The 14,194-nt window shown below is 50.7% G+C and overlaps 1 protein-coding gene across 5 annotated transcripts in view; it reads right to left on the bottom strand.

The window, feature by feature from the left end:
* Positions 1-13,844, bottom strand: part of ZMYM3 (zinc finger MYM-type containing 3) — a 34,001-nt gene extending 20,157 nt beyond the window's left edge. The window contains exons 1-4 of one of the 5 annotated variants that reach the window (XR_012653944.1): positions 13,639-13,843; positions 1,946-2,842; positions 1,190-1,233; positions 721-793 (exon numbers count right to left, since the gene is read on the bottom strand). Coding sequence is in view for 4 of the 5 variants with exons in the window: in XM_075053862.1 (XP_074909963.1) it covers positions 721-793; positions 1,190-1,233; positions 1,946-2,828 (1,000 nt within the window). In the remaining variant the exon portion in view is untranslated. Of the gene's footprint in view, positions 1-720; positions 794-1,189; positions 1,234-1,945; positions 2,843-12,977; positions 13,122-13,638 lie in introns of those variants that run through there. The other 4 variants (XM_075053862.1, XM_075053859.1, XM_075053860.1 and 1 more) reach the window with 4 other exon arrangements.
* Positions 13,845-14,194: the final 350 nt, after the last annotated feature.

Raw genomic sequence — 14,194 nt, 5'->3', positions numbered from 1 at the left:
TTCTGGAGTCCCTCTACAATGCTTTGTACCTGTCTGGGTGGAATGATAAAGGGACCCTTAAAAAGATATTCTGTTGGAACTGGAGATGAGTCAGGAGGTCTTTAAGCAAACTGTGCTTAAGTACAATTCCTCTCTAGGAAGTCATGATTTGCCAAGGTTGAGCAGAAGCCCAAAGTGTGAACATTTACAGCAGAAAACCCTCCAAGAACTGGTAGACCTTAAAGGGAACAAGCTGGATCACCAGCCTCCAGCACAGACTGCATAGGCAGGCAATGAAGGAGCAACACACAAGTACTAGGGAATGTCAGAGTGACACTCAACATCTCAAAGAACAGAGACTTCACGTACTTCTGCAGGAAAATCCCCAAAATGCAACCTTCCTTCAGACAGCCTGCTGCCATAGAGACAAAGGAAGAAAGTTCCTGGCTGAGAACATGGATTTCCTGGGAACAGCCCCGGAGTCTCATTCTATTACTTGGTGTCCACACACCACTGTAAAATTACTACAGCCCTCCCTTCAATCTTAGCACCCTGAGAAAGCAAGGCAAGTACCCCAGGATGAAGACTCACAGGATGAAGGGACCTGTCGTGCGTAAGAGGAAAGTCTGCACAGAAGCTTCAGAGTTCCCACTGTACTCACACCATGAGGCACCTGCCCACAATGGGCCTGGGCCCTGCTCTCTGGCTGAAAACAGGCATTGGCTGCTCCTAGTTACTCACTGCTCTCAGAGGAGTTCACAGTTTCAGGCCTGGCAGTTTCTGATCTTCTGGCTCGTTCACTTCTTTTCTGCTCCTAGAAGACATTCAGAAAATACTTAGGCTACCCATCTGCTAGGACAACCATGGATAAATATGCCAGATCATGGTGGAATTTCAACTTCTGGGATTTGCTTTCCCAATATCTAGGCTGAAAACGGGTAAAACTCCATGAATACCTGACCACAGTTGGCAAGATGGGAGAGAGGGGGAAGTAGGCTTATGAGAATGACATTCCAGCTAGGGGTAGCTGGGACACACTGAAGCCATATTACAGCACAGTGGCAGTGCACAGGGATCATTCCGTCACAGCAGACAGGCAAACTCCTTCCCAGAGGGGTGACAAGACAGCCAGTATCCCTCATGGAGTTTGACAACAGCCAGCCACCCTCTATGCTCCTGTAGCATACGTACTTGACTGCAATTTCCTCACCTTCTCAGTTGGCAGTTCGCCTCCCTTCCCAGACAGGCCTTCTCCTGGAACAGAAGCACAGAAGAAGCTTGCATCTAACATCTTGCTTTTCTCCAACAGAAGAGGATAAGTGTTCTTCAAATGCAGCCACCCTTTGGGTCAGTCTGCACATGAAGCCTCAGACAGTCCTGGCTAACAAGCACAGTTCTGGTGGTGATCAGACACAGGAAAGCTTCTAAACCCACCACCTGTAGTTAGAGATCCAAACACGCAGCCTGGGAGGAGTCCAGTAAGGGGGAGACCTCCCTGCATGGGGGAGGCATGCTGGGCAGTTGACTTCAACTGCTTCTGACTGAGACTTAGCATCTCCTGAGAATGGCCAGCCTGGGCAAAGGGACTTTGCCTACTGGAAACACCTTCTCCTGGTGACCCTCAGTTCCAGCAAAGACTCCCAGTGATGAAGAGTGTGAGCTAAGCTGATGCACAGCCGCAGCTTTAACAGGGAAGCTCCTAGCTGACACAAGCATTGAAAATCAAAGTTAAAGCTATGAAAGCCAGAGCAAAAGCTTGTGTGTACCAGGGGAGCAGCTTCCAGAGCATTATTCCCTGTAAGCAAGATGCTTTCCCCAAATCTAGCCCATCACTAGCATTGACAACGTTCATAGCAGGAGACAACTGGAAAAGTTGGAGTGCAAAACAGACTCCATCTTCAGCAATGTGCAGCAGGATGACCTCCTGAGCAAAAGGAAGCCAAGTTCTGCAGAGATAACAACCTACCTGCTGGTGGTGAGGCTTCCTGTGCTTTCAGTACGCTACTTTCTTTAAGTGAGTTGTTCCCACTATCATCCCCTTCCTCTGCCTGGTTGTCCTCCGTGGGCTCAGGGGGCAAAGCTGCAGTACTGTTGTCCAGGCTCAGTTCCACCTCTGCTTCCCCTGTCAGCCCTTCCCTCTGCATGGGTGAGCTTTTCCTTAGTGCCTTCAACCTTGTCTTCTTTGACTGTTTAAGACTGAGTTGTTGGGGGGCCACTGGTGGACTTGAGGATTGTGCTGTGATTTCTTCTGTGGCTGGGGCACCACTAAGGTCCCCAGAGTCAGGGACGGGCTGTTGGGGTGATTCAGGAGCATTGTCATCAGACAGTGCAGGAATAGCAGCAGCACCATCCTCCTTTAGGTCCCCAGAATCATTTTTTGGTGCATCTTCCCCTTCTTTCCATGTTTCTGGAACAAGGGCTTCTCTAGAGAGGGCAGATGAGTCCGCTGGTCCATCCTCCACATCCTGGGAAGGATGTGGCTTATACAGCCCATCCAGACCCTGCGATTTATCTAGCTCCATCAAGTCAGCAGTTTTATCCAAGTCATCTAAGACATCAGGTTTCTCCAGCATATCCAAGACATTAGGTTTATCTAGAACAAGGTCGTTTGATTTGTTTAGTTCAGACACGCTGTCTGCTTTCACTAGAAGGTCCAAGTCCCCATCTGCAGTCATCTGCTTGGATTCTTCCCAGTCAGGAGGCTGAAGAACTGAAACTTCCTGGGTAGAAGCTGTTTGGGAGCCGAGGAGATCTTCCCCAAACTCCATGTCAGCAGGGAGATCACCAATAAGTGGTTTGTCAGGCAAGGACAGGGGGTCCAAAGATCCTGAAAATTCACTGGAATCCATTTAGAAGATGGCAACTAGAAATGAGAGGGAAACTTGCAAGTTAATGAGAAGTAGTCTAACACAACACATGAATTGTCCAGTCTTCTGATCACTGTTGGAGTAAAACAAGGCCCAGTAATACTGCTAGCCATAACCAGGATACTAGCAGGTCAATCACATCTACTCATGAGGTGACGAAAATCTAAAGCCAAATAGCAGCAGCGGGACACAGCAGTTCAGTGTAGCAGACCTTTGGGAACTCTAAAGCCTCCACACACCTCACCACAGCACAGCAGAGTTGCTTATGCTAAATGACACAGTGGTGTATCAGAAATGAGTCAAGTACCAATTCAGGAGGCTTCACACAGCTGTTCTGTGGTGTGTAATACCCCCTTCCCTGCCTTCCTCTCTATCTCATGAGACCGAAATAATCTGGTCTGTCCCTTCTCCTGATCTGTTCTTGTGGAGCTAACACAGATTTTATTTTTAAAATATCTTTTCTCTTAAACATAGAGACAGAAAGAACTCCTTTACAGCTCTGTAGCCTGTGCCTTGAACAAGATACAGGATAACAAGAAACATGAATTTTGTCAGAGGACAGATATAGACCATGTTATAGTATAACTACAGCTACAGCATAGCCCCAAAACTACATGAGCTAATATTCAGACACAGAACAACTGGAAAACCTTAAGTTAGAACTAGGAGGAATTCTGGAGAGTGGCAAGAAGAAAGGTGGTAAAGCCCATGATGTTAAAAGCAGACATAAGAGGAAGAACAAGCAGCAAAGTAGACATGAGCATGCAATGCGGAGTCAGGAAGAAAGACCCATGTGACTTTGCAGGGCACAGGCGGCGCACTTGCACAGTCAGATGTGATGCTCACTGCTAACATCAGAGGGACAAAGTTACAGCCCAGCTCCTCATGGACAACATTATCATAAGACAGAAAGGGCAAAACTTTGAGATGAGGCAAGTAAGCATTTACATCAATGTTGGCTAAAAATGAATTATACCCCCACAAAGAGATAATGGTTGACGAACCTGAAGAGGGAAAAGGAGAAGGAGCTGGAGTCTACAAGTGGTGAGGCAGAGTAAGACTGGAAGTAGCATCACATGCCCAAAACAGGCTGTAAGTAGACACTACAAGGAAGGCACTAGAATCAAAAGATGTGGCACCAACCTACCCCCCCCCAATTAGAGTAATTTTAATTCTAAATTTGATACTGTTTTAAGCCCTGAAGCAGAAGATTCAGTATTTCTGTCTATTGGGGCTTACTATGGGCATAACTCATCTATATCAATGAAGGAGGAAGCCTGAAATAATTTCACTGGTGATGGCTGATTAATTCTTTCTTTATATCCTTCCCTCTGAAAGCATAACCAAGTCTCACTCACAAATGGTTTACTCAGAACTAAACAGGACATATTTGGATAGAGAATCTACCCAACTTCTGAAACTCATTTAAGCAGGAATTTAGGGAATCACACCCTACAGCTAGAGTTCAAAGTCATCACCTCCTTATTTTATCTAAAAACACAGCAACACTTCTGTTTCACAGTGGCAGATAAGCACCGTTCCCACAATCACAGAAACTACAGAAGATGTAATCTTCAGAGATGCTCAGCAAGTTTCACCACCAAAGACTTCGGTGATTCTGTTTGCTTTCTTTACAGAGGAGACAAAGCTTCTAGAATGATCCAATTCCTGAGCAATACAGGATCTAATATGTTTTAGGGTGGCTGACAGAAAGAAGAACAAAGTGAAATAGAAATAAACACATCTGAAAGAAAGATCCTAAGGATTTGAAACAGGTGAGAACCCTCCCAAGATGATAAACACATTTTTTCTGCTGCTCGGAATACAAGCAATGCTTTCTTCTCAAAGATGTTCCCCACACAGATTTCCAGACAGACAGCAGACCTTACAACAATAAGCAGCAGAAAGGTCAAGCCACCCAGATGAATAAGGAAAGCTTATTTATAGGTATCCTTAACAGGACTAACATACTCCTTAAATTCACCTTCAGACACTTTGCACAAGTCTGCAATGAACCACCACAGAGGTGATATTCCTACAGTATTTGCCACTTTCAGCTGGGCTAGTCTTTGCTTGGTAGAAAGAGACCTTAGGAACAATTTTGGAGCCTAAGAAATCCATCTGGGCATTCCCTCCCAGAGGATAATGCAAGCAACAATTAATCTATGAATTTATCATTCTAGTCATGTGCCCTACAAATAGACCAAAAGCATCTGGTTTTAATAGTGTATACCTTAACATTGCTCTCAAGCTTTGGGTGCAAGAGCATTATGATACAAGACAAGACTCTGACAAACTTAATGGCAACAACATTGACCAACAAAACGGTCTTAAAGAGAACAAGTATTCACAGATTAAGTCAACTCCAAACTACTGGTATATGGTTGGGACAGATACACAGACCTTTCTGCAGACCCAAGAGTCCGCAGTAAGACCATCCACTTGCACGTTCTGGTTGGAAGCACAGTGCTTGCCCTAGGTGTTCAAGGTCTCATCCACTTTCATCAGCTCTGTCCAAATCCCACTGGCAGAACAGCTCACATGTTCTGGTGAATGACCCAAACCTTCTTCTTAGGATGTGCAAAGCTAAGGACTGCTGCAGTCAGTCAAACAAAAGGACCATGTATTCGAATATCCTGTCCCTATCCACACCAGGAATGCATACCTGGGGAGAGAGTATAAGAAACATAACTAACAGGACATTCCTCTTCAGCACATCCTCCAATAAAGTGGCAATCAGCTGCTGAAGAACTGCTTGGCTTGAGTTGCACTGAGACTGTCACTGTTAAGAGTCTGTACTGGGCAAATCCTCTATGAATCTGCCTAATCCCCCTTTGCACCAATTTACACTTTGGGGCTCCAAAAATTCCAGTGGCAATACATTCTGCAGCCTAACATTTAGTTTTTAAAAGTATTTTCCTTTTGTTTATTTTAAACCTGCTGCAGCAGTGCTCTGTGAGAAGGCAATACAGAGCAGATGAGTGCCGACTTTTGATGTATTTATAAGAATCTGGAAAAGCTGATGGAGTTAGAGCTGAGGCTGGACGCAAGGAGGTGATGTTGACAAGCAGTCTGGGTGGGAAAGCAAGGAATGTCCCTGCCCACCACTGCAATTCTGTCTCCCTGACAATGAAGTCTTTACAGTGGCTTTCAAACACCAGCTGATGAGGATGAAGAGGGCAACCCTCAGAACACGAGAGAACGATGCTTTCCAGCTCCATGGGTTGCTCTGAAGTCAAACTCAACCTGAAGAAATTAGAGCTTCCCAGCTGCAGCAGGGGAAGAAACGCTACTTCTATTTGCCCCACGGTGTTCAGATTCATCTGGGCTTTCTGTTGAGCTTCACAGTGAGTTAAGCTGCCAACTGAACATGCACTTTAACTCTGTGTCCTGGTTTTGGCTGGGATAGGTTAATTTTCTTTCTAGTAGCTGGTATGGTGTTATGTTTTGGATTTAGTATGAGAAGAATGTTGATAACACACTGATGTTTTCAGTTGTTGCTAAGTAGTGTTTAGACTAAGTCAAGGATTTTTCAGCTTCTCATGCCCAGCCAGCAAGAAGGCAGGAGGGGCACAAAAAGTTGGGAGGAGAGACAGCCAGGACAGCTGACCCAAACTGGCCAAGGGAATATTCCATAGCTTATGATGTCATGCCCAGTATATAAACTGGGGGCAGTTGGCTGGCAGGAGTAGATCACTGCTCAGGAACTAACTGGGCATCGGTCGGTGAGTGGTGAGCAATCGCATTGTGCATCACTTGTTTTATATATTCCAATTATTTTATTATTGTCATTTTATTATTATTATCATTACTATTGTCTTCCTTTCTGTCCTATTAAACTGTCTTTATCTCAGCCCACGGGTTTTACTTTTTTTTCGATTCTCTCCCCCATCCCACTGGGTGGGGGGAGTGAACGAGCAGCTCTGTGGTGCTTAGTTGCAGGCTGGGATTAAACAACGACACTCTGGTAAAGTCTCTTGTCACTTTCTCCAACAGAAGAAAAATAGCTTATTGTTTCTGGCAGATGCTGAAATGACCCACCACAAGTCACCATCTTTTTTATTCCAGGACCACCTAATGCACAGCTCAGTCACTGGGCTCTGGTCACTGGTCTTGAAATCTTCCTCCATTCCAGCCACATACCTGGCAGCGAGGAGAGTACACTGAAAGATGACCCAGCCAAACAAAGAGGAGGCAGTGTGCTGAAATCCTGCATGACACAGTGGATACAACTGCTCTATTGGACATGTGGAAACTCCTTACTTAGGACTCGGCACCATCCTCTCTGGAGTATTCAGTAACAGATATCCTGGGAAGACCAAGTTCAAGGAGCAAAGTGTCCCGCACAACAGTCTGAAGCAGAGTGCTTCTGAGGTAGCATGCAAGTTTCCAAAGAAGTGATGGGATGGCTGAGGGTCCTCCCCGAGTGCGCAGGATTGGCATAGAATGCAACATTGACTGCCAAATCCAACACATATGACTACCTGACCTGCCCTGGCTTTTCTGCCAAAGAAGGGGCATATGAATCTCTTCTCAGACCTGGAAGGTCGGAGCGAGACATCTCTGCCAAAACACTCAAGTACACCAAGTGACTACCTGGGACTTTATCTAGCTTACTAAAGACATCAGTGGTGCTGTAACTGCACAGATCTTCCACATCTCAGTGTCCTCAGATAATTATTAGCAGGGGAATATGTGGCCTACCTACAAAAATGAGGTGCTACCATCAAACATTTAATTAAAATCAGACAGTAAGAAAAAATACTGTTGTTACTCCTTCACGATGAAGCAAATACCTCAGAAGTCTCTATTGCCCACGAAAGAGCATGGCCATGCAGTTACTGCTTTCCTCTAGCAAAGGAAGAGCAACTGCTTGGGTACCTGTCCTAGACTTGTTCATGGATATGGATTCAGATTTTCAAGACTTTTGAAGGCTGAAGGATTTCTCTTTTTCACTATTAGAGATCATTTGAAATACAAAAAGCATTAACTAATAACTACAAAAATCAAGACACTCAAATCAACATTCCAGCCAATTCCTGCCTACGAGTTCTGTAAAACCTGAGCAGAGCTCTGGAGGAAGTCCTATTTTTTGTGCCAAATTTTAGAATAAACAGTAACACCCAACCTAGTATTTCTTGACAAAAACAACAGTCATTGATACAGTTCTATCAATAAAACATTAAGAAAATAATATCATGTCCTATCAGCCAACAGATCTTCATTAACAGGATTATACCTTGAGTGACAAATATGGCAAAAGCCAACTTCATTGCTGTGACTTATCTGAATTTTTCTGGGCAGTTGATAGCTTTCCAGATGCAAGCACTGCAAACATTTATTACAGATTGGTTAACTCATTTTAAAGCAAATGAATTTATGAAGAATCACCAGTAAACTAAGCACACTGCTAAGGACCAGATTTCAGTCCAGTCAAAATTCTCCAGATAGGAGCAGAAAGGATTTCATTATTCACTAGTGTTTTCGGAGAGGCAGCTCTCTGAGCTCCCATATGGCAGCCCAAACTCGGTCTTCAAAGAGCACAAAGCCCACTGGTGACATTCAGTACAGTGCTGCTTGCACACAGCACCACCTTAGACCATTACTGTCTCATTCTTGGCTAGCGTCTACACTTGATGACAGATACTGGAAGAGCTGAGATGTTTCAAATAAAAAAAAGAAACATCTGACACAGTAATGCAAGAATCCCACTGCTTTAACACTCAACCAGAAAACACCTTCCAGTGATAAACCTCTTTTGTTCATTGAAAAGAAATGGGGAGACACAACCCATCTCAAAAAAACCCCACAAGGTAAGAAGATCTACAGCAGAGGACTCTTCAGAGATACAGACAAATGCACATGAGGACTCGAAAAGCTGGAAGTCAAAGTTGGACAAACCCAGAAACAGCTATTTCCAGATTAACACTATATATGATTACTTAACAACTGACCCAGGGATATGTAAACCCTCTGTGACTTGGAGATTTTACAATAGCATTCAGTGACTCTCTCCAAGTAAGCTATAGCTACTGCAGATGTCGCAGGTCAAGTTCTTCAGCTTGTGCTTTGCAGGCAGGGCTCACTGAACAGTTGTCTCTTCTCATCTCCAAACATATTATTGGTTCTCTCAGTTAGAGTACAAACAGCAGTAGCTATCACCGTGTCCCCTTCAGGCCAGTCTTCACATGTGACTGAAACTGTCTACACAACAGGAGCTGGTAGATGGGGAAAAGAAGGGCCTTCCCAGAATATCACCAGCAGCTTCAAGACTCCAGCAATGGTTTTCTAACAGTCCCAAAGCCAAGAGGTACCAAGACCACCACTAGACTTTTCTACAGCAGGAGCAGCAGCTTAGGGCGCAGGCCTCAAACTTAGTATAGCAGTCTCCCAGAATCAAGAAAGCTTGAGCCCTCCAACACAGAGCAGATGGTGCTGCAAAACAACACCATGAGTTTCCTGTTAATTCCTCAAAGGCAGGAACGACCAAACTAGATTTTGAGCTTGCATTCCAGAAACTTCACCTCAGCTTCAAAAAAGTGCAAGAGGAAGGACAAATTTCAGAAATCTTCTTTCAGAATTGTCTGGAGTTAGGTTTACTGGGAGACTCCCTGCAACACTTCAAATGTACTTCACAACGTTCCTTGGATCTCAGCATTATTTGCTGCTAACCCAACACCTCTGTACTAGTAGCAAACTCTAAGACAACTAACAGGAGCATGCTCATCCATCCGGAATGCCATCCTGGCAGCAGTTTGAAACTGCTTGGACACTGTCACATCTTTTTGTAAGACCAAGATCCCCCCAAGCACTAAGTGTGAAGGCTTTGCAACAGAGAAAAGAGCAACAAGTCTAGGTACACTCTAACACAGCTTGCTTTGTTTACACATGTTGAGACAGAGGGCTTAGCAGCAACGCCTGGTGTCTGGAGAGCAATTCAGAACTTCAAGAACCAACTCCACTCGGAGATCGAGTCAGAGAGAAAACTCTCCTGCCACTTGTACAGCTTTGTGTCTATAGCATGAATAAGCAACATTTCTTCCAAGGCTCACCACTCCCCACATGGCAACATCTGCCAAAATACTGTTATACACAGGGGAAGGGGGTGGGTGGGTAAAAAAGCTTTGGGAGTACTGTCTGAAGCACAACAAAAAAGCACAGAGGTGCATGGCATGCTGCAGCAGCATCTGTTGAAACTGCCCTAATGATATTAAGACACTGATTAAAAGACAGAAATCGTCAGTAGACCTAGAAGTGGTCAAAAAAAGATGGCCCCCAGACCTCTACCTGTTGCCCAGATGCTGCAGAAGGGTGTCAGACCACCTAATGCAAAGCCCTGGACACCTCCCACAGGCAGCCACAGCCAGCTGGAGATGAAAGCTGCAGGTACAGCAGGTGACTCTCCAAAGGAGAGTGCTGCAGCCTGGGAACAAGCCATGGACTCCCTGGCCCTGGTGGTCCTCAAAACTCAACTGGATAAAGCTGTGAACAAGACGGTCTCAAGTCAGCTCTGCTGTGAGCAGGAGGTCAGTTGGACTAGAGACCTCCAGAGGTCCCTTCCAACATAAACCTTGTCTGTGGTTCTTTGAATAAACCTTACTACACAGGGAAGAGAAAGAAGACAAGAGAGCAGAGCCTGAGGGATGATGTATCTTTGAGGGCAAAACATCTAATTTTCCTTAAGTGGCCTTACAGAGCCAAAATACTGGAAGTGCAAGGTGAGTTGTTTCCTCGGGCTCGCTGACAGTCCCAGATCCCTCTGCAAGGTGCCTGCCACCAAGTCCCCAAAAAGGCATCTCAGTGTTGGGATGCTTCATTCGCCTCATGTGCAGCTGCACAGACTGGCCCTAGGTAACACTGTGTTGAACAGACCAATGTGTCACCCAGCCTAGTGACTGACTCCTCTCTCTTTACGCTGTCGAGGGCTGAGCCAGCAGAGCAGGCTTACAGGAAGCGGCCAGACGACACCACCAGAGCCCAGAGCCAGCAGGACTGGTGAAGATGGTCTCAAGCACTGCCCTTTCCTGACCTGTGCTGCCAGCAGAGGAAGAAGTTAACATTTAAAACACTCTACTGAAATTAAAACACAATTCCAGTGAAATCCTGCTAGCATGGCCTTCACTAAGCTAACAAATGCATTGTCACAGCTGTAGGCTATTCCATACTTCCCTTGAATGGCTTTTACCATAACCCTTCTGCACTGGAGGCTTCTGCTAGCACACCTATGTCCATCAGGGTCACACATGCCAGCATCACGGACTGTAAAACATCCGTAGAAGAAATAACACAAGGGGCTTTGCTCCCAGAGCAAGGCCATGGGCTCAGCCTCAGCCCCTTGCTCTGGCTGTTAGAGCTGTGGAGGAATCAGGTGTGACTTACTGTCATCCTCCAAAGCAAGGGCACTTGCAGCATGAGGGTTATAAGCAGGTGCAGAGAGAAACAGAGATTGTGCAAATATGCATGCTGGGGCTGTAAGCTGCAGGTTGGCCATTACAGACAGCAGCTCTGTAGGCTGTGGCTATTCCTTTAGTAAAGCCGGGCTGGCAATAATGACAGAGCTATGCCCTTATCACCAGCTTTGATCCAAGGATAGGCAGGGTTAGGTGAGAAAATGCAGATTAAAAGTTTTCTTGGGCAGTGCAGCAGCAGTGAGAGAGAGAAGTTACAGTCTAGAAGAAGAGCCATGGCTAAAGCACAGCAGGAGGAGAAAGGAAGAGCACAAACGAAGCAGCTTTCATCCTCATCAGAAAGAGACTCCAGGAATCATTCCCCAGCACTCAGCTGAGCACCCTATCCCCCACCATCTCCTGACACAGACCACGTCCAGCACTGCCTCTGCCCACACAAGCATATCCAACTGCCAGGGCCTTTTCCCATGCCAGGCACATGCCACAGTCAGCTCCCAGCCTCACTGGTGCACACTCTCCTGTCTGGGGCCAGTCCTGCCTCCACCTCTGCAAACCACACATGACAGGTACTGATGCTCCCCAGGGCACCTCACTGGCCACAGCCACGCCGCTCACACGCAGCCCGGCCCGGCGAGGCTTCAGCGGATCAGAGCTTTGCCTCCTCCGGCAGTACAAGGCAGCTTCAGCCGCACGGGGCTGCACCTATCTCTCGCAGGGCCTCATTCTTGAGAGTAGCACATGGTGCCCCGGGATCCACAAACACACTCCAGGCCTCGGGGGCACCCAAGCCCTGCTCCGGTCCAGACCCACCCCACCCATACAGGGGGAAGGTGGACAGAATGGTTGGCCAGTTCACAGACCAGCATCTGCGTTTTTTGCAAGCTCCACAGACTTTGTTACTATGTGTAGTGACAACAGCATAAAGGCTGCGTCGCTCAAAGCCTCTGCCCAAGATACAGGGAGAGGTGAGCCGAGGAGGGTGCTGGGGCTGAGCACCGTGTGCACAGCGAGCTTCGGGGCAGCTGAGTGCCAGGGCGAGGCTGGGGGCCGTTTGCTGCCGCTCCGTGGCGTAGCTCCCCACAGCAGGGACAGGCCCCGCTGGAGGGGGGGGCGGTGTGTGTGTGTGCACCGGGGCCTGGGGCAGGTCTCATGAACCACAAATCCCCGGGCCCAGCCTGTGCCCAGGCACCGATATCGCAGGGGGCACAGCCGGCCCCGGGCCTCCCCCCATCCCCTCCGTGCCAACCAGCACCGGGGCGGGGGCCGCGCGGTGTCAGGCTGGGGCCTCTCCCACCATACCGTGGGGGGGCCTCGGGGCCTGCTCCCCCCAAGCAAGGGCGAGGGTCGCACCGGGGTGTCCCGCGTCCCAACCGGGGAGGGGGGCGGGGGTGGCGAGGCCTGCCCCCCCCCTCCAGCAGACATGGGGCCGGTGCCGCATCGGGGTGGGGTCCCCCGTACCCTCCCCCCGCCGCAGGGCGCCCCCAAGTGGTCGTCACGGGGGAAGGGGGGAGCGGCGCCGGCCCCGCCCCCTCGCGGAGCGGTAGGCCACGCCCCCTCCCGCCAAGTGCGCGCCCCGCCTCCCATCCTGTGGGGGGGCCCCACCCGCCCCGCCCCCCCGGGACCCGCGCCGCACGCGCCTGCCCCGCCCCCACCCGCGGGGCCAAGCACCGGCTCCCCACGGGCGGGCGCCCCGAGGCCGCCCCACGCCGCGCCGCCGCCCCACCTGCGTCTCCCGCGCAGCCGTAGGGAGGCGCCCGCGGCCGGCGCCGCTCGTACCTGGCTCCCCGGCACTGCGCCGCCCGCTCTACCCAGAGCCCGGATTCGGGTCGCGGCCCCTTTAAATGGAGGCGCCGCTCGGAGCCCTCAGCGCGCTGCAGCCCGATGGGGGGCGGGGGCAGCGCCCCATTGGCAGTGCAGAGCGAGGGACGCTCTCCCATTGGCCGCGGCGGGATCTGGGCTCGCGAGACTCGCTTGCAGGCGGCGGCCTCGGAAACGCGGAGCGGAGCGGCGAGCCCGGGATCGGCGCAACAACCCGGACTCCGCCGGGCGGCCGGAAAACCCGGAACGGATCACCGTGGCGGAGCGGAGCCGCGCGCACAGCCAGCGCGGAGCCAAGCGCTGGCAGCGGACGCACCCCAGCGGGGACGGCGCGGTGCTGGGGGGGAGGCGCCGTGCGCGGCGGGGGGCGCGGGCCGGAACGGGGCGCCCCAGTCCCCGCCGGTGCCCGCGCGGCCACCCGCAAAGTGCGGAGCGGATCGCGCGGAGCGGGCTTGCCACCCCACTTCCCCCCCCCCCCCCTTAACCCTCTCGGTGTCTCCTCGCGCGGTCCGGGCCTCGCTGCCGCCCCGGGGAACCCGGCCCGGCCGCGCCGCCACAGCCTCTACCTGCGCGCGGGGGGAGCCGCCCGGCCGGGTCCAGGCGCCGCCACCGCCACCGCCTCCCTGGAGCTGGAGCGTCTCCCCGGGGCGGTGAGTGACAGCGCGGCCGGGCGGGGCTTCCGCGGGGGCCCGGGACACGGCACCGCCCCCAGGAGGGGCTACCCTGGCCGGCGCCCGCTGCCCGCCCCCGGCACCCCCGGACGCCCCCCGCCCCCCGAGCTCCCCTCCCCCCATCCAGGCCCCGCCCCCTTGTGACCCTCTCCGGCTCCCCCCCCCGCGGCACCCCCCACTCCCCCGGCCTCCCATCCCCCAACCATGACAGCCCCCACCCGTGCTCCCCTCCCCCCCCCGCGGCACCCCCTCTAACGGGGAGCCCTCCCCCACCCATCCATCCAGCCGTGGGCCCAGCCGTGCCCCACCCCCCGCCCCGGGAGCTTCACTCCCAGCGGGTCACGGGCCCCCTCCATCCCAGAGCGGCACCATTCCCCCTCGCCCGCCCCACTCCCCTGCGGGGCTCCTCCACCTGCCCCCCCGCCTGCTTTTTTGTCTCTCTGTGGGGAAG

The sequence above is a fragment of the Buteo buteo genome, chromosome 22 (genome assembly GCF_964188355.1).
Source record: "Buteo buteo chromosome 22, bButBut1.hap1.1, whole genome shotgun sequence".
Lineage (NCBI taxonomy): Eukaryota > Metazoa > Chordata > Aves > Accipitriformes > Accipitridae > Buteo > Buteo buteo.
Note: the sequence above shows the minus strand (reverse complement) of the source record. Positions and strands in the feature narration are given on the sequence as shown.